At 29.1% G+C, this 24,355-nt stretch overlaps 3 protein-coding genes across 3 annotated transcripts; 1 reads left to right on the top strand and 2 right to left on the bottom strand.

The window, feature by feature from the left end:
- Nucleotides 1-503: 503 nt before the first annotated feature.
- On the bottom strand, nucleotides 504-16,853 carry LOC111686079. The gene is made up of 6 exons (XM_023448379.2): nucleotides 15,513-16,853; nucleotides 7,071-7,985; nucleotides 4,051-4,265; nucleotides 3,776-3,985; nucleotides 2,968-3,711; nucleotides 504-1,679 (listed from the first exon to the last, which is right to left on the bottom strand). The coding sequence occupies exons 1-6, from the start codon at nucleotides 16,561-16,563 to the stop codon at nucleotides 1,008-1,010; spliced, it is 3,807 nt and encodes a 1,268-aa protein (XP_023304147.2). The 5' UTR covers nucleotides 16,564-16,853; the 3' UTR covers nucleotides 504-1,007.
- Nucleotides 16,854-18,699: 1,846 nt separating this feature from the next.
- Nucleotides 18,700-20,700, top strand: LOC111686082 (zinc finger protein 226-like). The gene is made up of 2 exons (XM_023448384.2): nucleotides 18,700-18,962; nucleotides 19,041-20,700. Exons 1-2 carry the CDS (start codon nucleotides 18,840-18,842, stop codon nucleotides 20,352-20,354), a joined length of 1,437 nt encoding a protein of 478 aa, XP_023304152.2. The 5' UTR covers nucleotides 18,700-18,839; the 3' UTR covers nucleotides 20,355-20,700.
- Nucleotides 20,533-21,522, bottom strand: LOC111686083 (39S ribosomal protein L21, mitochondrial). Its single transcript, XM_023448385.2, has 2 exons — nucleotides 21,351-21,522; nucleotides 20,533-21,285 (listed from the first exon to the last, which is right to left on the bottom strand). Exons 1-2 carry the CDS (start codon nucleotides 21,415-21,417, stop codon nucleotides 20,747-20,749), a joined length of 606 nt encoding a protein of 201 aa, XP_023304153.1. The 5' UTR covers nucleotides 21,418-21,522; the 3' UTR covers nucleotides 20,533-20,746.
- Nucleotides 21,523-24,355: the final 2,833 nt, after the last annotated feature.

The following is a 24,355-nucleotide window of genomic DNA, read 5'->3' as shown; positions in this document are numbered from 1 at the left end:
GATAGATAGATAGATAGATAGATAGATAGATAGATAGATAGATAGATAGATAGATAGATAGATAGATAGATAGATAGATTGTTAGATAGATAGATAGATAGATAGATAGATAGATAGATAGATAGATAGATAGATAGATAGATAGATAGATAGATAGATAGATAGCTAGATAGATAGATAGAAAGATGGGTAGATGTCTCCTCCATCTCTCTTACAAAAACGCCAAAAACTTTTGTTTTTTCAACATTGATTTGTTTTTTTTTATTTCATCTTTATTACGTTCTTTAGAAACTCATAATTATAACATTATTTGAATAATTCATTCAGTGCATCATAAAATGTTTTAAATAATAATTCTTTTTTTCTTGTTTTTTTTTTCAAAAAGTAAACTGATAAATTACTTTATACGCATATTTGTTTTAATAATACTAATGACTAAATTATTTTAATAATAATTTGAAAAAATAAAAAAAAAATTCAATTAAGTACCATTAAACAAACTAAGTTTAATTTAAAAGCTTAATTTAGTTCATTCAACTTAAAATTAAGAAAATAATAAAAAAAAGGAAATTCAAAGAAAATCTTAAAAAATAGTTTTCTTCTTTAACTATAAATCACTTGTCGAATTAAATTCTTCACATTTCAGTTGACTATAAAATTTGTAACCAACATATACTAGGCTTAAGCACTAAAAGACAGTAACTAAAAGGAAGTTATCTTTTTTTTTAATAGGAAATAATAAATAACGAGTCTTTTTGTCATAATAATAATAATAATGAATTAAACTCGTTTACTAAAATATAAAAGCCATTATTATAATAATAATTACTATTATAAAAGTGCTATGAATACGGTTTCATATTAATATATTGATAATGTAAGGGATAATAATAATAATAGTAGTAGTAGTTGTGGTTGTGGGTGTTGTTTATAAGAATTAAGAAAAAACTAATTATAAATAATGTGCAGAGATGACAAACAACAAAGGTATGTCGTAACCACAAACACTATTCACTATTTTCATTGCCATCACTTTCTGTTTTCCCTTGATATTTGTTATCCTTAAGTTTTTGTTCATCCATTTCTTTATTCTTCTCTTGTATGGTATCTTCTTCATCTAGCGGAGTAGTATTGAGATCATGCTCAAATTCATCAAACTCATCATTTGCATCGTTTTCCATCGGCTGCCAGTCATTTAAGGACTGTAAATCGAAATTTTTATTTAACTCGGCGCCGGTAACATCACCCAGACGTGCTCTTAAACGCTGTGATATACCTTCCAATTCGGTAAATTTGCGTTTTATAGCTTGTCCTAGATTTAAATGCGTTAAATCTAAAGTTTGTTCAAATTGATCGATAACAGAATCCACTGATGCTCCTGCTGCAGATGATGCTGTTGCAGTTGCTGCTACCGTTGCCGTTGATGTTGTGTTGCCTGCTTTTATGGCTGGTGTTATATCCTCTAATGGTTGACAACGCACCAACAATTGACCATTAATACGTCCATTAAAATCGACTATATTAAAGGTGCCCGCAATGTGTAGACCTCTGGTGAATGCACTTAGATCGAGAGCTGTTAAACCTATGATGGCATCTTCCATGGGTGTGGGTTGTTGGCGACCTTGAGCCATATCGAGTGAAGATTTTTTCAACACTTTTAAAATGAAGAGTTTTTGGGGCTGGAATGAAGTAAGAGGTAAACAAAATAGATTAAATTCCTTTATCCATTTATCTATCTATCTATCTATCTATCTATCTATCTATCTATCTATCTATCTATCTATCTATCTATCTATCTATCTATCTATCTATCTATCTATCTTATCTATCTATCTATCTATCTATCTATCTATCTATCTATCTATCTATCTATCTATCTATCTATCTATCTATCTATCTATCTATCTATCTATCTATCTATCTATCTATCTATCTATCTATATATCTATCTATCTATATATATCTATCTATCTATCTATCTATCTATCTATCTATCTATCTATCTATCTATCTATCTATCTATCTATCTATCTATCTATCTATCTAGTTCAGTTCTAGTTCAGTACTAGTTCAGTACTAATTCAGTTCTAGTTCAGTTCTAGTTCAGTTCTAGTTCAGTTCTAGTTCAGTTCTAGTTCAGTTCTAGTTCAGTTCTAGTTCAGTTCTAGTTCAGTTCTAGTTCTAGTTCAGTTCTAGTTCAGTTCTAGTTCAGTTCTAGTCAGTTCTAGTTCAGTTCTAGTTCAGTTCTAGTTCAGTTCTAGTTCAGTTCTAGTTCAGTTCTAGTTCAGTTCTAGTTCAGTTCTAGTTCAGTTCTAGTTCAGTTCTAGTTCTAGTTCAGTTCTAGTTCAGTTCTAGTTCAGTTCTAGTTCAGTTCTAGTTCAGTTCTAGTTCAGTTCTAGTTCAGTTCTAGTTCAGTTCTAGTTCAGTTCTAGTTCAGTTCTAGTTCAGTTCTAGTTCAGTTCTAGTTCAGTTCTAGTTCAGTTCTAGTTCAGTTCTAGTTATATCTATCTATCTATATATCTATCTATCTATCTATCTATCTATCTATCTATCTATCTATCTATCTATCTATCTATCTATCTATCTATCTATCTATCTATCTATCTAGTTCAGTTCTAGTTCAGTACTAGTTCAGTACTAATTCAGTTCTAGTTCAGTTCTAGTTCAGTTCTAGTTCAGTTCTAGTTCAGTTCTAGTTCAGTTCTAGTTCAGTTCTAGTTCAGTTCTAGTTCAGTTCTAGTTCAGTTCTAGTTCAGTTCTAGTTCAGTTTTAGTTCAGTTCTAGTTCAGTTCTAGTTCAGTTCTAGTTCAGTCTATAGTCTAGTCTATAGTCTTGTCTCTACTCTAGTCTATAGTCTAGTCTATAGTCTAGTCTAGATAGTATAGTCTAGTCTCTAATCTACTCTATAGTCTAGTCCCGCTCTAGTCCACATTCTATTCCATTATTGCCGTTACCAGAAATACTTACAATTTTCAAATAATCTATGGAAGCAGCTAGACGAAAACGTTGCTGCCACTGCGGATGAGTTGATTTCTCTACAATATTAGTGGCAAAAACCATACCCTCATGTGATTTATATGTGGGATATTGACCCTCATCGGCTTGGAATGTAACATAACAACTAGGAGCTTCATTGGGTGGAAAACGCTTGGAAGCATTACGCTTGGAATAACCTTTTTTAGCTTTAGAAGCTGGATTCAAAGGTAGACCAATGGCTTTTTGTATTTCCAAAGAGAATCGGAAAAGTTTAACATTTGTGGGCTTTAGAGGAGTTAAAGTCGAGGCTGTCACACTGGATGGTTTAGTATCGACTGTAGTCGCAGTTGCTGTGGCAGTCCTAGGAGGTTGACAGTCGCCGGCAGTTGCTGGAGAGGTCATAAGGACTTTTTGTAACATATCCAAGAGATCAGAAGTTTTCTTAATTTTTGCCGCTGTCAAAGGGGAACCACTGCTAGTTGGTGGAGTTTGTTTTGTTGGTTGGGGAACCTTAGAACTGGTTGGTATTTGTAAGGGTTGTAATTTGGTTATAAAATCCTTATCTGCTAATAAACTCTCTGAAAAAGTTGTGTTAGCCTGTAAGCCTCTAGATTCTTTAAGATTTTTTATTTGTTCATCACTACCCACTGCCAATAGGCATTTAATTTCTCCTACATTCAAGCCAGTTTGGCAATTTATTATGGGAGCCCAAGCATCAATGGAGATAACAGGAAGCTGTAAAAAAACGTTTATTAATTCAAAGAAAACTTTCGATTTACATTTTCGACCCCAAACTCACCTTTCCCTTGCACAAATGATTGGTAATGGCTGCATCCCGGTATGCTATAAAAAACTGATGCAAAGGCATGCGCACCACACCTACAGGTTGAGCATTTTCTTCCGGATTACCATTGCCATCATCACAACTCATGCGCTGCCACAGCTCCAAGTGTAAATACTGTTTGTCGACACTTTGTAAAAACTTATCATCGTTAATAACGGAAAATTGCTGAAGTATAGAAAAAAATATTTAATAACAATTTGTTATTCCGGTTGGTTTTTCAGATTTCCAACCTCTTGATAATTAAATTTGCAAGTTGTATCGGCTTTTGCGGTGGCCGGTTCATCCAACCAGAAGCGTCGACATACTAAAAATGTCTGTGGTTGTTGGGAGATTTCTAAGTTTCTTGTTTCATTGGCACTTATAAAACCTTTGAGTAAGCGTATCTTAGAGGTTTCATCATCAAAATTTGTGGTTTCAAATTTAACATTATTATTTTGTGCAGAGGCTGAAAAAGGGAAGTAATTTTAAATTTCATATAAAAAGTTTAAAATGCTTCTTTTAAGTTCATTAGATACATAAAGACACTTTCCAACTATTGAAGATGTCAAAAGAACAAGAACAAATATTCAATGCTATAATGTCTTAGAATTAGAAGATTCTCTAAATTGACAAATCAACTGTTTTATTTAGGAAGACGCAAGTAAGGACAATAGTAAAAGTTCTTGTACAGTTTTCTTTTAGTTTTCTTTTAGTTTTCTTTCTAGTTCTGTTCTAGTTATGTTCTAGTTATGTTCTAGTTCTGTTCTAGTTCTGTTCTAGTTCTGTTCTAGTTCTGTTCTAGTTCTGTTCTAGTTCTGTTCTAGTTCAGTTCTAGTTCAGTTCTAGTTTATTTCTAGTTCAGTTTTAGTTCAGTTTTAGTTCAGTTATAGTCCAGTTCTAGTTCAGTTCCAGTTCAGTTCTAGTTCAGTTCTAGTACAATTCTAGTTCAGTTCTAGTTAAGTTCTAGTTCAGTTCTAGTTCAGTTCTGGTTCAGTTCTAGTTCAGTTCTAGTTCAATTCTAGCTCAGTTCTAGTTCAGTTCTAGTTCAGTTCTAGTTCAGTTCTAGTTCAGTTCTAATTCAGTTCTAGTTCAGTTCTAGTTCAGTTCTAGTTCAGTTCTAGTTCAGTTCTAGTTCAGTTCTAGTTCAGTTCTAGTTCAGTTCTAGTTCAGTTCTAGTTCAGTTCTAGTTCAGTTCTAGTTCAGTTCTAGTTCAGTTCTAGTTCAGTTCTAGTTCAGTTCTAGTTCAGTTCTAGTTCAGTTCTAGTTCAGTTCTAGTTCAGTTCTAGTTCAGTTCTAGTTCAGTTCTAGTTCAAGTTCAGTTCTAGTTCAGTTCTAGTTCAGCTCTAGTTCTGCTTCAGTTCTAGTTCAATTTTAGTTCAGTTCTAGTTGAGTTCTAGTTCAGTTTTAGTTCAGTTCTAGTTCAGTTCTAGTTCAGTTTTAGTTCAGTTCTAGTTCAGTTCTCTGTTTGTTGTGGATCAGTACTAGTTCTGTTCTAGTTAAATTCTAGTTCAGTTCTAGTTAGGTTCTAGTTATGTTCTTGTTCTGTTCCAGTTCTGTTCTAGTTATGTTTCGTTTTTAGTTACGTTCTAGTTTGTTTCTAGTTATGTTCTAGTTCAGTTCCAGTTCAGTTCTAGTTCTGTTGTAGTTCAGATCCAGTTCAGATCGAGTTTTGTTCAAGTTCTGTTCTAGTTCTGTTCTATTTCTGTTCTAGTTCGGTTATAGTTCAGTTCTAGTTCAGTTCTAGTTCAGTTCTAGTTCAGTTCTAGTTTAGTTCTAGTTCTGTTCTAGTTCAGTTCTAGTTCAGTTCTAGTTCAGTTGTAGTTCAGATCCAGTTCAGATCGAGTTTTGTTCAAGTTCTGTTCTAGTTATGTTCCAGTTCTGTTCTAGTTCTGTTCTAGTTATGTTCTAGTTCGGTTCTAGTTCGGTTCTAGTTCGGTTCTAGTTCGGTTCTAGTTCGGTTCTAGTTCGGTTCTAGTTCAGTTCTAGTTCAGTTCTAGTTATGTTCCAGTTCTGTTCTAGTTCTGTTCTAGTTCTGTTCTAGTTCGGTTCTAGTTCGGTTCTAGTTCGGTTCTAGTTCGGTTCTAGTTCGGTTCTAGTTCGGTTCTAGTTCTGTTCTAGTTCTATCCTAGTTTCGTTCTATTTCAGTTCCAGTTCAGTTTAAGTTCAGTTCGGGCTCGGTTCTAGTTCTCTTCTATTTCAGTTTTAGTACAATATAAGTTCTGTTCAGTTCTAGTTCGGTTCTAGTTCTGTTCTAGTTTAGTCATAGTTCATTTCTAGTTCGTTTCTAGTTTGTTTCTAGTTCAGTTGTAGTTCAGATCCAGTTCAGATCGAGTTCAGTTCTAGTTTTGTTCTAGTTCTGTTCTAGTTTTGTTCTAGTTCAGTTCTAGTTCAGTTGTAGTTTAGTTGTAGTTCAGTTCTAGTTCAGTTCTAGTTCAGTTCTAGTTCAGTTCTAGTTCAGTTCTAGTTCAGTTCTAGTTCAGTTCTAGTTCAGTTCTAGTTCAGTTCTAGTTCAGTTCTAGATCAGTTCTAGTTCAGTTCTAGTTCAGTTTTCGTTCAGTTCTAGTCCAGTTCTGTATCAGTTTTAGTTTCGTTCTAGTTCACTCGAAGATCCAAAGCATGTTAAAAAATATTTTTACAAAGCCAGTGACCTCAAAATAAAACCATTGAACTATGGTTTCTATGTCTATTTCAGAATGTGTTCAAATTTCAAAGAAAATCTTCTGAAAATAATAATTGAAGTGATTAAAAAAAAATGTTTCTAAGCAAAATTTTGCAATTTAGAAAAAAAGTGCAAAGCAATAAAATAAAATGAGAGAAGAAATTAATCGTTGACACATTTGGCAACAAATAAATTGTAGAGTGCAGTTTTAATTAATGACAATTATAATTAAGAGCGAGAGAAGACGAATGAAAAATAAATTTGGTTTTTTTTCTTTTCTGGTTTTGAAATTTAATGTAATGAAATGAATTTCATAATGAAATGATGAAATAATAAAACAAAGAAAATGTTGAAATTTTGTTTTTGTTTTTTGGTTGTTTGTGTCGTCGTTTGCAATACAAACAATATTTATTAGAATCCAAAACATAAACCCATTGAGTAAAATTAAATTATAAAGTTTAACCAATATTTTAAGAGAAAGAGAACAAACTTTAAGATTATCTTCTTGCAGTAATATTAACATAGTGATAGTTATTATTTGTGGGGATAAATTAAATCTTAGTCATTGTACTTTGGTATTTTTAAGATACAAGAAATTCTCAGCATATTCACCTTTATCGGTAGCACTGAGTTTGCTGCTGCTGCTGGTGGCGGCAGCTGCGGCGACGGCAGTATTTATACCACATTGTGCTGTCTGTTGCTGTTGTTTCTTATCAGTAGCTGGGGTTTTCTCACTATCACTATCCGACGAAGACAATTGCTGAGGCAAAAACAATTCACGTTTGATTTCTGCTGCTGTTGTATTCATGCCATCACGTTGTAGTTTGATTTTAAAATAAAGACAGGCCAAACTTTTGCCACGTCTTTGGATTTCAATGCGTTTACACTGTTCCAGCAGTGAGGCATTGTAAAGATCATTGATTTCCAAGACACCCATGCCTAACATTTCATTAAGGCAGGTGCCCGGTTCACGCCACCATACAGTAAAATGTATGCGACCAAAATCCACTACAGTTTCATTGGCGTTCTCATCACTTAACTCCTGATCGATAGCTAGTTTAACAGCACGTTCTGCCTGTTGGCCAAAGCGTGTACACTGGGTTAATGATTGAAATTTCTCCGATTCGAATTGCATTATATGGAACATATCATGGCGTGGCACTTGCTTAATCAACTCATTAGAAAGTTGACATTCCACGGTAAAAATGGGTTCAATTTCATTTTGTAATAAATGCATGCATTTAGTACCCTCTGGCTGCAGAGTCAATGCCTCCATTTCCAATTTAATGCTATTAATCGATTTGAAGATATTGAATTTTGTAGCAGGCAACAAGTCCTCTAAATTATTGGTAAAACTTTGATTTTCCAAATTTAAATTGACTTCGTTCTCTTCCTCACAGTTGGTAAGTTTTGAAGTGATATCAGTTTCCCCAGCCAAATAGGCCACCAGTTTAGCATCTAATTTCTTCATGGCTTCCACAATCTCTTCAGATTTTGTCTGTGAAGTTAAACGTTTAGGGATGTCACCTTAAATTAGAGAAAAAGAAAAAAACAAAATTATTATAATATTAACAAAAAAATAAAACATTTAAATGTTATAGTTAAAAGTTTCGATATTATTTTAATTACAATTCTGCGCTATGTCTTCTAAAGGATGTCCGTGTTTTATATAAATATCCTTTCTTACCCGCTACAAAAAGTATTCTAAGAATCTACGTCTGTTCTGTGCAAAGTGTACACGAAAACAATTGTTATTTTGCCAATTGTGGACCATACATATAGAGTAAAATTTCCCCACAATTCATTCATTTTTAATCGTACACATCGTACTCGTACTCGTCTGTCCATTGATCGCAAATTTTAATCTCTAAATCGTTTTCTATATATACATACAAATATTTCCCTTCTTTTTCCGGCTACATCATCATCATACATATACACTATATATACTATATATATAACAGAATCATTTCTATTATCTCTTATTGTTACTTGTTTTGTGGTATAAATTAAAAAAAAAATAAAAAAAAAATCTATATAATTTTTTAAGTCTCTGTTTTATTTTCAGTTTACAAATTAAGCACAACTTAGCTAAATACTAAGTAACAAAGATTTTGTTTTAAAGATAAGACTAAATAAAATAATTTTTTAATCAAACCTTTATTTTAAAATCTCTTACTACATATAACTAATAAGTAATCGCCAGTTCAGAGTCTACTTGGTACCAAGACGTATTTTAAGTTATGAACACATATAAAAATGTAGATCCCTAGTCAAAGACCTCGTTGTTAGCGCGTGCTGATGAGAGAAAATCTTGTGATGTGAAAGTATTGACGTATTTTCTTTGATAAAGAAAATGTTACGAGTGTTTAACACTGAATCCTTTTTTTAACTTTGGAATAACAAAACAGACAAAAAAAGATTTAGAACAGAAATAGAACTGAATAAGAATTGAACTAGAACAGAACTACAACAGAACTAAAACAAAACAAAACTAGAAGAAAACTAGAACAAAACTAGAATAGAACAAAACTAGAATAGAACTAAAACAGAACTAGAACAGAACTAAAACAGAATTAGAATAGAAGTAGAACAGAACTAGAACAGAACTAGTACGGAACTAGAATAAAACCGGAACAAAACTAGAATAGAACAAGAACAGAACTAAAACAGAACTAGAATAGAAGTAGAACTGAACTAGAACAGAAATAAAACAGAACTAGAATAGAACTAGAACAAAACTAAAACAAAACTAGAATAGAACTTGAACAGAACTAGAACAGAACAAGAACAGAACTAGAACAGAACTAGAACAGAACCAGAACAGAACTAGAACAGAACTAGAACAGAACTAGAACAGAACTAGAACAGAACTAGAACAGAACTAGAACAGAACTAGAACAGAACTAGAACAGAACTAGAACAGAACTAGAACAGAACTAGAACAGAACTAGAAAAGAACTAGAACAGAACTAGAACAGAACTAGAACAGAACTAGAACAGAACTAGAACAGAACTAGAACAGAACTAGAACTAGAACAGAACTAGAACAGAACTAGAACAGAACTAGAACAGAACTAAAACAGAACTAGAACAGAACTAGAATAGAACTAGAATAGAACTAGAACAGAACAGAACTAGAGCAGAACTAAAACAGAACTATAACAGAACTAGAACAAAACTAGAACAAAACTAGAATAGAACTAGAACAGAACTAAAACAGAACTAGAACAGAACTAGAAAAGGACTAGAACAGAACTAGAACAGAACTAGAACAGAACTAGAATAGAACTAGAACAGAACTAGAACAGAACTAGAACAGAACTAGAACAGAACTAGAACAGAACTAGAACAGAACTAGAACAGAACTAGAACAGAACTAGAACAGAACTAGAACAGAACTAGAACAGAACTAGAACAGAACTAGAACAGAACTAGAACAGAACTAGAACAGAACTAGAACAGAACTAGAACAGAACTAGAACAGAACTAGAACAGAACTAGAACAGAACTAGAACAGAACTAGAACAGAACTAGAACTGAACTCGAACTGAACTAGAACTGAACTCGAACTGAACAAGAACTGAACTTGAACTAGAACTAAAACTGAACTAGAACTGAACTTGAACTAGAACTGAACTTGAACTAGAACTGAACTAGAACTAAACTGGAACTGAACTAGTTATAAACTAGAACTAAACTAGAAGTGAACAACCATCAAACTTTAATTCAATTATACTATTCTTTTCTTCTGTATATTTATTCATAATGTTCTAGCTTCCTTTCAGTTAAAAAGTAGAACTGAGCTTATTTCTCCATATTATTCTCGAAGTTACGGAAACTTTTCTAAACAAAAGTTTGCATTTCTTGTTATGTTTTTCGTCTTAATTAATTTTTTAAATGCTTCCTCCTGCAATCTTTACGTTAGTTCAAAGTGTCAGATAATTATTACTTAATCCTAATCTTAGAATTTATATTTTCACCTAAAGTCAACTAAAAAAAAACTGTTGATTTAGTAAAAAAAGTTTGTTATGATTTCATAATAATAAAAAATGTGCATAATCTCTTTATAGTTTAATGTTCAAAAGTAGACAACAAAACTCATATAATTTGCAATGTTTACATTTCGTATTTAGAATTTTTAGATATTTGTACTAAATTTGAATGTGTTAACTATTCTGCCTATCTATCTATCTATCTATCTATCTATCTATCTATCTATCTGTCTGTCTGTCTGTCTGTCTATCTGTGTGTCTGTCTGTCTATCTATCTATCTAACTGTCTGTCTTTCTGTCTGTCATACTGCACAGTATTTGCTTTTTAAAGGTCTTTCAAACTTCTGCTACAACTAAGTGTTAGTGAAAATATGTTTATAAATGTGTTTATTTACTGTTAAGCTACAGTAAAAAGTAATTTTCAAATGAAAAGGGTACTCTGTTGCTATTATGCAAATTTTGCTTATTTTTGTATTTTTTCCACTTTTTTCTGTTTAGCAAAATAACAAACAAAAAGCTGGGAGTATATACTCATCACCATTTGTTTGTACCTAAAAGATGTTATACACTATATAAATAAGAATATGTATGAATTTAACAAAAGAATCGATAAGATTTGTATATAAAAAAAAAAAAACATACAAATAACATCTTGATATATGACGCCACAAACATATACTTATTATTTTTTCCGTTTTGTTTCATTATTATTCTGCTACCAGGCGCATCATAATTAATATTGATTATATACACTTTCTACGAAAAGATTTATTTCGTTTGCAATACAATTTTTTATATTACAATATGATTAATATATTTTAAAATAGCAAATGTTTGTAATGTTTTTAAAATTTAGCATATTTTAGAATGACAAAGACTAAAAGCACATTGTAGAAGAATAGAGGAAACAAGGATTTTTGCAAAATCATATTCATAACCGATGTAATAATGTATTGCATTCACACTATGGTTTAACCTTTTTAATGATTTCTATTTGTTTAATGTAATCCATTTCAAATTTTGCAATAATTAGTATTATTTTAATGTTTTTTATTATAATTAAAATAATACGTTCAATGGCGCGAACCAAGGAAGTAAAATTTCTCATAAATTGTCATACTCTTGGTGGCAAAACATATTGATTTAAGAGAAATATATTTCATCCTCTTAATCCTCATCAAACAGGGATTGGAATGTTAGATATATAGATAGATAGATAGACAGACAGACAGACAGACAGATAGACAGACAGACAGAGAGATAGATGGATAGATAGATAGATAGATAGATAGATAGATAGATAGATAGATAGATAGATAGATAGATAGATAGATAGATAGATAGATAGATAGATAGATAGATAGATAGATAGATAGATAGATAGATAGATAGATAGATAGATAGATAGATAGATAGATAGATAGATAGATAGATAGATAGATAGATAGATAGATAGATAGATAGATAGATAGATAGATAGATAGATAGATAGATAGATAGATAGATAGAGACATTTCTCTTAACTAGACTTAAAGAATCCATTACTTTACTTATCTGCTATTCTACACAACATAACAATAGTTTAGCGCGAAAACTAAGAGATTTAGTTTTCTTTTTTTTCATATAAACAAAACTTTATGAAGGCCAATGACAAAAATTACACTCATTTTTATGTTTTGTTAACGTGCCTCTTTAGTTTTTTTTTTGTTCGTTTCAACTAAAGAAAAAAGAAACAAAAACAAAATGAAAAAAAAAAAACTATATCAGCCGGTAAACACATGACTATTATTTCTAAAAGAGGAATAATTTAAAATTTAAATGGTAAATATGGAAAAAATATGTGGATATAAAATTTATAATTATATTGAACATTTAAAAGATTTAATGCAAATAAACATATGAGTAAACAAAATTTAAATACTAGAGGAGAATGAAGGAATTCTTTGTAAATTGTTTAATTATTATTCCCATTGTGATATTTTGGTTGATATTTTTGATATTGTATAATTTATAATAGACATCATTTTTCGGCAAAAATGGTTAATCTACAAAAATCTTTTTATAAAAATATTTGGTCTAAAATAATAAATTTGATTTATATTTGTTTGCTTGTTTCTCTATGACTATTAAGTTGAAGCGTCTGTTGTGATCATAATTGATTAGATAAGTTATAGCAGCAAATAGGATTGTTTTTGTTTTAGTAAAATGATTCATGTTAAAAATTATGTAAAACAAATAGATAATATACTATAGAATAGAATAGACTATGGACTATAAACTAGACTAGACTATAGACTAGACAAGACTATAGACTAAAATGTAGACTATAGACTAGAATATAGAATATAGGAATAGGCTATACAATAGACTATAGGCTATAGTCTAGTCTATAGATTATACAATAGACTAGGCTATAGACTAGATTAAAGACTAGACTATAGGCTAGACTATAGAATAGACTATAGACTATCAACTAGACTATACAATAGACTAGGCTATAGACTAGACTATAGACTATACAATAGCCTAGGCTATAGACTATAGACTAGATTAAAGACTAAACTATAGGCTAGACTATAGAATAGACTATAGACTAGACTATAGACTAGACTATAGACTAGACTATGGACTAGACTATAGACTAGAATATAGACTAGACTATAGACCATAGACTAGACTTTAGACCATAGACTAGACTATAGACTAGACTATAGACTAGACTATAGACTAGACTATAGACTAGACTATAGACTAGACTATCGTCTAGACTATAGACTAGACTATAGACTAGACTATAGACTAGACTATCGTCTAGACTATAGACTACACTATAGACTACACTATAGACTAGACTATAGACTAGACTATAGACTAGACTATAGACTAGACTATAGACTTGACTAAAAACTGGACTATAGAATATACTATAGACTAGACTATAGATTAGACTATAAACTAAATTATAGACCAGACTATAGACTAGATTATAAACAAAATTATAGACTATAGACTAGACTATAAACTAAATTATAGACTAGACTATAGGCTAGACTAAAGACTAGACTATAGACTAGACTATAGACTAGACTATAGACTAGACTATAGACTAGAATATAGACTAGACTATAGACAAGACTATAGACTAGAATATAGACTAGACTATAGACTAGACTATAGACTAGACTATACACAAGACTATAGACTAGACTATAGACTAGACTATAGACTAGACTATACACCAGACTATAGACTAGAATATAAACTAGACTATTGACTAGACTATTGACTAGACTATAGACTAGACTATAGACTAGATTATAAACTAAATTATAGACTAGACTATAGACTAGACTATAGAATAGGCTATAGACTAGAGTATATACTTGACTATAGACTAGACTATAGACTTTGGACTACACTATTGGCTAGACTATACAATAGACTAGACTATAGACTAGATTAAAGACTAGATTAAAGACTAGACTATAGACTAGATTATAGACTAGACTATAGGCTAGACTACAAACTAGACTATAGACTAGACTATAGACTAGACTAAAGACTAGACTATAGACTAGACTATAGACTAGACTATAGACTAGATTATAAACTAGACTATAAACTAGACTATAGACTAGACTATAGACTAGACTATAGACTAGACTATAGACATCACTATAGACTTGACTATAAATTAGACTATAGGCTAGACTATATTATACATTAGACTATAGACTAGACTACAGACTATATAATAGACTAGACTATAAGCTAGAGTCTAGTCACTAGACTAACAAATATTAACAATATTGCAACAATTTTTAAATCTTTATATAAAAATATATTGCAGCTATATTTGAAAAGAAACAAAAACGTAATGAAATCATTTATATATTAAGCAAATGTTTGTACATCATTTATAGTTTATGGGGCCTGTGTGTCTTCTAATTTATAGACCAGAGGGTTTCCTACTTTTGCACACTTTTGCAATTATTTTTGTTTGTTTCATTATGTTCTTCTTTGTGGCTTGTGTTTACTTTTTGTTTAAAAGAAAACAGTTTTGTTTTTTATTTAATTTTTCAACATTTCGAAAAAAATCAATGGAAAGTTTTCTGTGTTTGGCGAAAACAAAAAACAAACGTAACCGAAATAAATGAAGTAAATGACAAAAAAAATACAAAAAATAACACAAAATAGCGAAAAATCAACAAACTATTTAGATAAAAATAAATTGTGTATACAAAATCTGTATACCTATGACGAATTCTAAATATAAATGTTTTTTTTTTCTTTGAAAGTACTTTATGATGAAATTAATTAGATTGTTATAGGGAGGAAAATTATTTTATTGTAACTTTTTTTTTTTGTAATAAAATTTTTAGAAGAAAAAGTTCAATAAACTTATAGGTGTAAGGAAAAGTTTTAAATTTCCCTTTTTAAAGAATATTATCAAAAATTTCCTTAATAAATAAAAATTTATAATTTTATTACAAAATATTTTACAAAGTTTAATTTTTATATATTTTTATAAAATTTAATAGAAAATTATATTATGTAATTGCAATTTAAATTTCAATATGACATGACACCTAAAACTTAAGATATTTTGATTTGAATATACAAATCTTAAGCGTAAATGCTGAATTAAAAAAAAGCTACTTTTTAAACTTTGTTTCCAAGTCGTTAAATTGTTATATAGTAATATGGCAACTACATTACTAGCAAGTGCATTGTTTATTTTCACTTTCCTTCATTCTATGATCTTTTCTTTTTTGAGAACAATGAGAGCACACTCTTTTTTTATTTATTACTTAAATTGTTTGTGTATTTGTTGCAAAAGTGCAATAGTGTTGAAAACAGCAAAAGTATATGTAAAAAAAACAAGTAAATAAAAAACTTTTAATATAAACTGGTTTATATTGCATAATTGTTTCAAAAAAAAGAAAACTAACCGGCATAAACAAGCCGCAAAAACAGAACAAAACAAAAAAGAGAATTTGTTATAAAATATAAAAAAGAAAAAAAGTAAAAAGCATAAAAAAATCAATGTTAAACCTACCTTGAACATCTTCGGGCATCTGATGATTGGCTTTGCCCCCCACCAAATGATGATGACGATGATGATGGTGACAATGATTATTATGTAGATGATGTTCTCCAGGTTGTGCAGCTGCTACCGCAGTAGCAGAAGCGGCTGCCGTGGGAGCAAATAACATTTTAAAAATCAATTGTATTTCACCCGATTTTACAAGTTTATTATCAAGTGTTTCTTGATTGGTCTTATACAACGTATACACTTTAGTTTTATAGGCAAAATTATGACCTTTGACAATGTTATGTTTGAATTTTTTCAACAACACCAAAGGCAAACGCAATTGTGCCTGTCCCAGGGGTTTAGCTGCTGTCGAACAACTGCCACTAGTCGTAGAAGCAGTGACAATAATTTCAATGGGTTTGCAAGAACTCAAGTATTCTAAGAATAGCGCGCCACTCGTACAAATACGGTACCGCAATTTATTATTGGCAGACAATGGCAAATGTTGTCTATTATTGGCTTGTTTTTCTTTTGACTGGTTGTGGTCGTTCTGTTGTTGCCTTTTAAAATGTTGTTGATTGTATTTTCTTTTGCTATTATACAATTTACAATATTCCTTATGCGTTTGCGGCTCCTGCTTTATCGTTTGGTTTTGGTTACAGCTGATATTTAGATTGGCGGCGTCTTCCTTACGTTCCCCACACCAAACAATTTTCACCTGTATATTGTCTAGTGTATGATAGTGTTTAACGTTTCCCACTATATCTTTGCTGCTGTCTTTAGTAGTAGAGCCTATTTCTTTATGTTTTTCATTAACACTTGCACTATTTTTATTATTAATTATTATACCATTTAAAGGTGTGTCATTAGTATTCTGCTTTTTAGCTTTTTCTTTTATACCCTTTACACTTATTATTTTATGTTCTGGTAATTTTCCACTGTTTGTTTCTATTGTATTGGTTATGAAATTTATAAGACTCACTTCTAGTTCCAAATATCCTTGCAAATCTTTTTGTTCACACTTAACTTCTTCGGGCACATTTGCTGGTGGTAATTTATAAACAAAACCGTTCATTATTTATTTAGCCATTGTTTTATTTATTTATTATAATAATGCCCAATTTAAATAAACGAAAAAAATTATTAAAAATTTCTTTAAAAAAAAACTATTTTTTTATCCCTTTAACAGTGGAAAAATTTTTTCTTCACACAAACACACACATACACTGGCAATATACGCACCAACTAAAAATTTTTCACTATTTTTTATCTTAACAATACTTCTGCCCTTCCAGAACATTCATTAGGAATACACTAAATTGGTTAAACAGCGCAGAAATGTATCAAGCACCGGCGCACACCAAGGCAAAACAAAAAAAAAAAATGTGAGCAATAAACAACAACAAGAATTCCGGGTTTTTTTTTGCTTTTTTTGTTGACATTTAACTTGAATGTAAATAATGTTGCCACTAGGTTAATGTCATATTTACAGGTGATAAAAGCTTAACAGTGTATTATATATTAATCAGTGTACACTTAATAAGGTAGCCTCGTCGCTACAACAAATACAACAATACAAAAACAACAGGCGATTTGTTATTGTAGAATAATCCCATCTGTCAAAAAAAGCTGTGTGTGTAAAATGAAAAAGCAACAAATAAACACAATAAAAATATGAGTTTTTAGCAATTATTTAAATTTTTAACTATTAATATTAATATATTATATTAATTAAACGTGGAATGTCTGAAAATCATAACTATATCTATTGGGAAGACCAATTTTCCGAATTAAACGTGTTTTTTGTGAAAAGTGATTGGTCGTGTTAAAAATAGTTGAAACTGATTTGGAACGTATGCCGGAGCTAAAGATTTTCTTTTTTTATCAAGAGAGAAGGATAACAAAGACATTTAATCACGATTGTCCTAGAAAACTCCTTTAAAACCATAATTTTCTTCACTTTTTAAAATTTTTACACCTTTTGCGATTTTTTTTCTATGTAAACAAACAAGAATTTTGACAGATAAGATTGTAAAAGCTGATGATCAGCTGTGCGGACGAGGCTACCTTATTAAGTGTACACTGATATTAATTGTTTTAATAAACGTTTTTATATTTTGTTTATTTTTTTTTGAGAAATTTAAATCTTACTTATTAACAGAAAAATTGAAATTTAAAACAGCTGTTAAATCACTTGTAGCATTAAAATATCAATTTGAAGTTTTATCCAATTGGAATTGTTTAACCTATGCTGCCATATGGTTTTATTTAGCATTCTTTTAAAAGAATGTATTCTTGAGAAATAGTCCTTTAACACATTTTTTAAATGCACCATTTACAGAATTGATATTCCTAACAATATTTTTCATAAAATTGTAGTAAAACTTATATTTTTTATGGAAAATTTTCAGATTTTTTTATATAGACAATTCTTTTGCTCTTATCGAAAATCTCCCGGTCCATTCTAGGGTTCTATAAATCGACTTTCGAATAATCGAACAATCGATTGCAACAAATAGAAAAAATTGCAACGAATAGAAAAAATATAAATAAAAATTTTTTTTATTAATAATAATAATAATAAATAACAATATAATGTTAAATGGCAACATTATAAATTTACGCTTCTGGCAACTTTATAAATTTTTAACTCTGGTCGGAAAAAGTCGACTTTTCGTTTCAACTATAGAACCCTAGTCAGAAAGTCGAATAATGTCGGAAAGTCGAAAAAGTCAAAAACTCGAAAATAGTAGAAAAGTCAAATATAGTCAAAAATTTTAAAAAAGGGAAAAAAGTCAATAACAGTATAAAAATATTCGAAAAAATCGAAAGAATCCGAAAATAGTCAAAAAGTCGATTATTAATAAAATACTTAAAGTCGAAAATTCGTCTTTTAATTAAATAAAAAAGTCGAACATTTTGTTAAATTTCTCTTTTTGTAGAAATTTAATATTTTTCTTTTTGAAAGTTTCAAAATTTCTTATTTTTTATAGAAAAATTTCAAAAAGTTATGTTTAAATTTAAAAATTTTTAAAATTTTATTATAAAAAAATGTTGTTTTTTAACTTTTTATTATTTTTCTTTATTTATACAAGAAATACCTGAAAATACCGGCATTTTGCCATTAATATACATCTGGCTACTCACTTTCAGCGTAAACAACTTTTACTAGAGTTGCCCAACTATACATAAAAAAACTTCTAATTAGAATTTTTTTCCTATCTGGCCGCCTTAAACAAAAAAAGTTTTTTTTGCTCCACTTTAAAGTTTAAGATCAATTAAAATAATGTTTTAATTAATTAATAACAATAAATAAATAAAAATCAATGGCCTGAGGGAGACAATCTCAATATGACGGAGTTATTTAACTATTGTCGCATTTGTTTACAAACAAAATCCAGCAATACTTCTCTGTATTTGCATGTCCAGCAGAAGTATTTGCCCAGTGTCATAGAAAATATTTGCGGTGTAGTGGTAAGTGGATGATGATAATGTTATAATAATTGTGATATTAATGAGGAAAAATCAATATTTATGCAAAATATTTATTAGATTTCATCGTTCGATGAACCACAGGCTTTAATATGTCGCGAATGTGCTGAGGCCATTATACGGGCCGATAATATCATACAAAAATGCCAGGAATCACATAAATTGCTAGCAAACCAAAGAAAACAATTGTTGCTAGAAGACAAGGATACGTCTAAAAGTGATATACAGCAAAGTGAGGGATGGCTGTTGGCGTCGGAGTGTAAAAAGGAAATAGATTTAAGTGAACCACCAGAGGAGACGGAAAACTTTATACAACATTACTATGTTGAACCTGAAATGCTGGTAGAATCTATATTGGAAACAACTCTGCCCGATTCACCTAAAACGAAAGCCAAAAATAATGATAACAACAATGTTAATAAAACGGAGTGTAAAGAAAAAAAGGTACGTAAAAAGAGGTCACGTTTAAAAGCAATTGAACCACTGGCACAGCAAGAACAAGAGCTGTTAAACACCGAAGAAGAAAATCCTGCCGCTTTATTATACCAAAGTCATTTTAAAACCTCCCGACCTAAGAAATCCTTTGTGCGTAGTCGTGAACAATATTTAAAACGTAAAATACGCAATTATCCCGTCAAGGAACCACTCAAACTAATAGGCGGCGCTGGTGTAGTACGCAAACGTAAACCCAAATCCTATCATCGAGCCATACCAAATTTCTATTTTCGCTGTGAATTGTGCCATGAATTTGAATCGAATGTCGCCTCTTATGCCGTTACCCATCTCACTACGGTGCATGGCATTGAAAGGCCGGCAATTTTTCGCTGTTCCCAATGTGATGCCAAACCCTTTATAAAGAATCAATCGCTGCAGGAACACATAGCCACCATACACGAACAACAGCCCAAGAAACGTGATTTTGTGTGTCCAGAATGCGGTAAGACTTTCATTAAAAATTGCCATTTACAAAAACATTTACTATCCGTACACAAAATGGGTGAAATGCCCTATAAATGTAATATACCAGAATGTGGTAAGGGTTACGTAGATGCCTACGCCTTGCGTATGCACATAAAACAAACACATCATATTGATGATGAGGAAAAAATTGAATCACTAACCACTCTATATCAATGTGATGCCTGTGGTAAATCGTTTATGGATTTACAAAGTTTAAATGTTCATATTAAAACGACACATAGTCTTGAGGGTTTTAGTTGTTTACAATGTGGTTATAATTTTCGTCAGAAAGCTCGTTATGAGGCTCATGTGCGTAGGGCTAAATGTAAACCGCCTTGTTTTGTGTGTCGCCACTGTGAGAGGACATTTGTTAAACTTGTTCAGCTGGAAGAGCATCAAAGAGATATGCATTAGAAATGCATACAAACGTAAATTTATTTATTTGTTATTTATTGTTTAGGTTTTCTTTTTTTTTTACAAAAGTTTTTGATTTTTTTTCGTTTTTTATAGAAATTTTTCAAAATTTTTATAGAAACTTTTTTGGTTATGATTTGTTTGTCCCCTCCCCCCGAAAGTTCTCATATTTTTGCCATTTTGGTTTCTATTTTTAAATATTTATTATTTTTTTAATTTTTTTAACATTTCAAGTGCAATATATATCCAATATACACAAAGATAAAATAACTAATATTAAGCTTTCATTAATCAATCTCTTATAGAAATAAAAATTATAACAAAATAAATGTTTTAGCACAAGAAATTATTTAATGTTCCACTTATTTCTTACTCAACCAACCAGACAACACTTAAAAGATACGATTTTCATTCAAAGGCTGTTTACTGGGTTCATTCACCTTGCGCAACACCTCTATGGAATTGATACGTATCATGGTATTGGGTGATCTTTGAAAATTAATGCGTAAATATTGCTTTCTACGCTTCTTTTTGAAATGAGTCTTAGTGTGTGTTAAGGTTTTTTCAATAATAGTAGCTTTAACATCCACCAAACCGGGTTCCAATAAAGGTGCACCAATTAAGGTGAAATCTTTGGCGCCTGCCAATAATACCTTTTCCAAACGTATTTCATCACCTATGGTGGGTGGCCAATAGCCTTCGACCAAAATAATATCACCGGCTGTCACTTTAAATTGTTTGCCGCACAAGTGGACAACAGCAAACAAGCGACCCTCCTCCTTTTTAGCTAATTGTTCATTAACCTTACTAAACACTTGTTCACATTTCTCCTGTTCCTCCTTGGTAACTGCCTTTACGGGTGCTATATCCTGTGTAACCAATTTGGCTTGTTGACAAAAGCGTGGCGTAACACTTAATGCTCTCATGGAATCTAACATGAACAAAAGTAAAACACATGTTAATTTTAGTTAATTATCAATGAAATTAGTCAATTACTTGTTAAATTATTAATGAGAATGGGTTGGCGCGCCATCAGGCTTAATCCTCGCGCCAAGAAAGACATTTTTTCTAATTAATTTATTATATTTTTCTCGATATTTAGGAAAAAAATTTATAATTTCGCAGGTGTATGTTAAAAAAAATCGTCGGTCTGTCCCAGAAAGAAAAAAAGTAAACAGCTGATTGTCAGTTTTCTCCTATACATATATTCACCTCACGCAGACAGGGTTGTATTTTTTTTGGTAAGGTGAAGGCATAGTTGTATTATTATGAGTAAAAAGAGGCTTTTGTTGTAAAATACCGTTATTTTTGAAACAAACATGTAAAGGCTATTAAAGAATTTAATATTTGTTTTTAAAATGAAAAATTTTATTAAAATATTCCCTTCTAGAGAAAATTATCTCTTTCTTTGTAGAAATTTTTGGAAAAATTCTCTTTATTCAATATGAATATAAAATGTTCGGAAAAAACTTTTTCTTTTTATGAAAAATGTCTGTTTTTATGGGAATATTTCAAAAAATTCATATTTTTATAAAAAATTTTTGGTAAATTTCTTTTTTTTTAAGTAAATTTTCTATATTTATGCAAATTTTACGGAAAAAGTCTATTTTTATAGTAAATTTTTCGAAAAATTTTATTTTTATAAAAAAATTTTTTGGATTTTTAACAATTTTTCTTTTTTATATAGAAAATTTTTAAATTTTCAAAAGAAAAAACAGAAAAGAAAAAAAAAAAATAAAAAATTTTTGAAAAACTTCTCTTTTTTATAGAAAATTTAAAAAAATTTGTCTTTTTATAGAAAATTTAAAAAAAATTGTCTTTTTATAGAAAATTTAAAAAAATTGTCTTTTTATAGAAAATTTAAAAAAATTGTCTTTTTATAGAAAATTTTTGGAAAAATTCTCGGAAAATTTTAATTTTTTCTAATTGTCTCTTTTTTATAGAAAATTTTTAAAAATTATTTTTTTTATAGAATTTCACTTTTATGGATTTTTTATCTTTTTATGAATTTTTTTTAAATTTCTCTTTTTTTTTAAATTTTCATTTTTTTAAATTTTCCTTTTTTATAAAAAATTTTTCGGAAAATTTTTCTTTTTATTAAAAATTTTCTAAAATTCATTTATATAAAAAAATTTCATAAAAATCCTTTTCTATAGCAAATTTTCGGATAATTCTCTTTTTATAGAAAAAAAATTTCCCTTTTTATAGAAAATTTTTTGAAAAATTCTATTTTTATAATTTTCGAAAAAATTTTTCGGTTTATAGAAAACTTTTGTAAATTTCTCCTTTTTTATAGAAAAAAAATTATAGAAAAATCTTTTTTATAAAATTTTTTGAAAAAATTCTCTTTTATCAAAAATTTTCTGAAATCTCTCTCTAGAATATATTCGATTTGTTTTTTATAGTAAATTTTCAAAAAATTCCTTTTTTATAAATAATTTTCCAAAAATTTCTCTTTTTATAAATAATTTTCAAAAAATTTCTCTTTTTATAGAAAATTTTCAAAAAATTCCTTTTTATATAGAAAATTTTCAGAACATTTTTATTTTTATACAAAATTTTTATTTTGTTGTAAATGTCTCTTTTTATAAAAAATTTTCGAAAAATTTCTACAAAATTTCTCTTTTTAATTTTCTTTTTTTTATAGAAAATTTTTGAAAAATTTCTTTTTTTTTATAGAAAATTTTTGAAAAATTCTCGGAATATTGCAAAAAAATTGCAAAAGTCTCTTTTTATAAAAAATTATCAAATTTTTTTCTATAAAAAAATTTTTGGATTTTTAAAAATTTCTCTTTTTTATGATTTTTTTTTTAATTTCACTTTTTATGATTTTTTTCTTAAAATTTTTTATGAACATTTTTTGAAAAATTTCTCTTTTTATAAAAAATTTTTGGAAAATTTATCTTTTTTAATAAAAATTTTCATAAAATTCCTCTTTTTATAGAAAATTTTCGGAAAATTGCTATTTTTATAGAAAATTTTTGTAAAAATTCTTTTTTTTTATAGAAAATTTTGTTTTTTATAGAAAACTTACGCAAAATTCTAGTTTTTAATGAAAATTTTTGAAAAATTCTCTCTTTAACATTTTTTTTGAAAAATTCTCTTTTTATGGAATATTTTCGATTTGTTTTTTATAGAAAATATTCGAAAAATTCCTTTTAAAAAAAAAAAATTAGAAAATTAATTTTTTTATAGAAAATTTTCAAATAATTCCTTTTTTTAAAAAAATTCCAGAACATTTTTATTTTTATACAAAATTTTCGAAAAATTTTATTTTTTGTACAAAATTTCGGAAAATTTCAATTTTTTGTACAAAATTTCCGAAATTTTTTTATTTTTATAGAAAATTTCTGAAAATTCAGGAAAAAAATTTTTTTGAACACTCCCCTTTTCATATAATTAAACTTTTTTAAATAAAATTCTTAATATTCTATTTAATTTCCAAAAAAAAAAATTTGGAAATGTTTTTCTGTTTGAAGAAATTAAAAAAAAATATTTTACTTTTTTTTACGACTTTTCTAGATTTTTATTTAAACTAAATTATTCTAAATAACTTTCGTATGTAGGCCAAGGAATTTTGTCTTTTTTTATTAAATTCTCATGCATAATTGTAAACATTTTAAAAAAGAAAACATTTATTACAAAACATTTAATTGTCTTCTTTATCTAAGAACATTTTTAACACCATATTTATCTCTCCATATATACGTTGGTATTACTTAAGGAAATAAATTTTATTTAAATCCCAGTTTATAATATGATAAAATATAGATAAGGTTGACTGCCTGTCAACTTAAATAAAATGAGATGCGAGGGAGATTTATTTAAATGAAGAAATATGAAAATTAAAATAAAAAAAATAACAATGTTAATTAGTAAAGTTTAAATATTTCATTGTGAATAACACAATCAAATTATTTGGGAAATGTCCGAATACAAAAATCAACCATTCTTAAATGTACTTTACAAACACCATCAAATTAAAAGGAAAATTTCCTAAT

This window comes from Lucilia cuprina, chromosome 5 (genome assembly GCF_022045245.1).
Source record: "Lucilia cuprina isolate Lc7/37 chromosome 5, ASM2204524v1, whole genome shotgun sequence".
NCBI classification, from domain to species: Eukaryota; Metazoa; Arthropoda; class Insecta; order Diptera; family Calliphoridae; genus Lucilia; species Lucilia cuprina.
Note: the sequence above shows the minus strand (reverse complement) of the source record. Positions and strands in the feature narration are given on the sequence as shown.

Bases quoted from the DNA above. Each gene is read 5' to 3' on its own strand.
- LOC111686083 (XM_023448385.2), bottom strand. From the start codon at position 21,417: ATGTCTTTCTTGGCGCGAGGATTAAGCCTGATGGCGCGCCAACCCATT. The intron at 21,286-21,350 runs GTAATTGACTAA...TGTTCATGTTAG, and splicing joins TCTCATTAATAATTTAACAA to ATTCCATGAGAGCATTAAGT.
- LOC111686082 (XM_023448384.2), top strand. From the start codon at position 18,840: ATGACGGAGTTATTTAACTATTGTCGCATTTGTTTACAAACAAAATCC. The intron at 18,963-19,040 runs GTAAGTGGATGA...AATATTTATTAG, and splicing joins AAAATATTTGCGGTGTAGTG to ATTTCATCGTTCGATGAACC.
- LOC111686079 (XM_023448379.2), bottom strand. From the start codon at position 16,563: ATGAACGGTTTTGTTTATAAATTACCACCAGCAAATGTGCCCGAAGAA. The intron at 7,986-15,512 runs GTAGGTTTAACA...CTCTAATTTAAG, and splicing joins GATGCCCGAAGATGTTCAAG to GTGACATCCCTAAACGTTTA. The intron at 4,266-7,070 runs GTGAATATGCTG...TCCCTTTTTCAG, and splicing joins ACTCAGTGCTACCGATAAAG to CCTCTGCACAAAATAATAAT.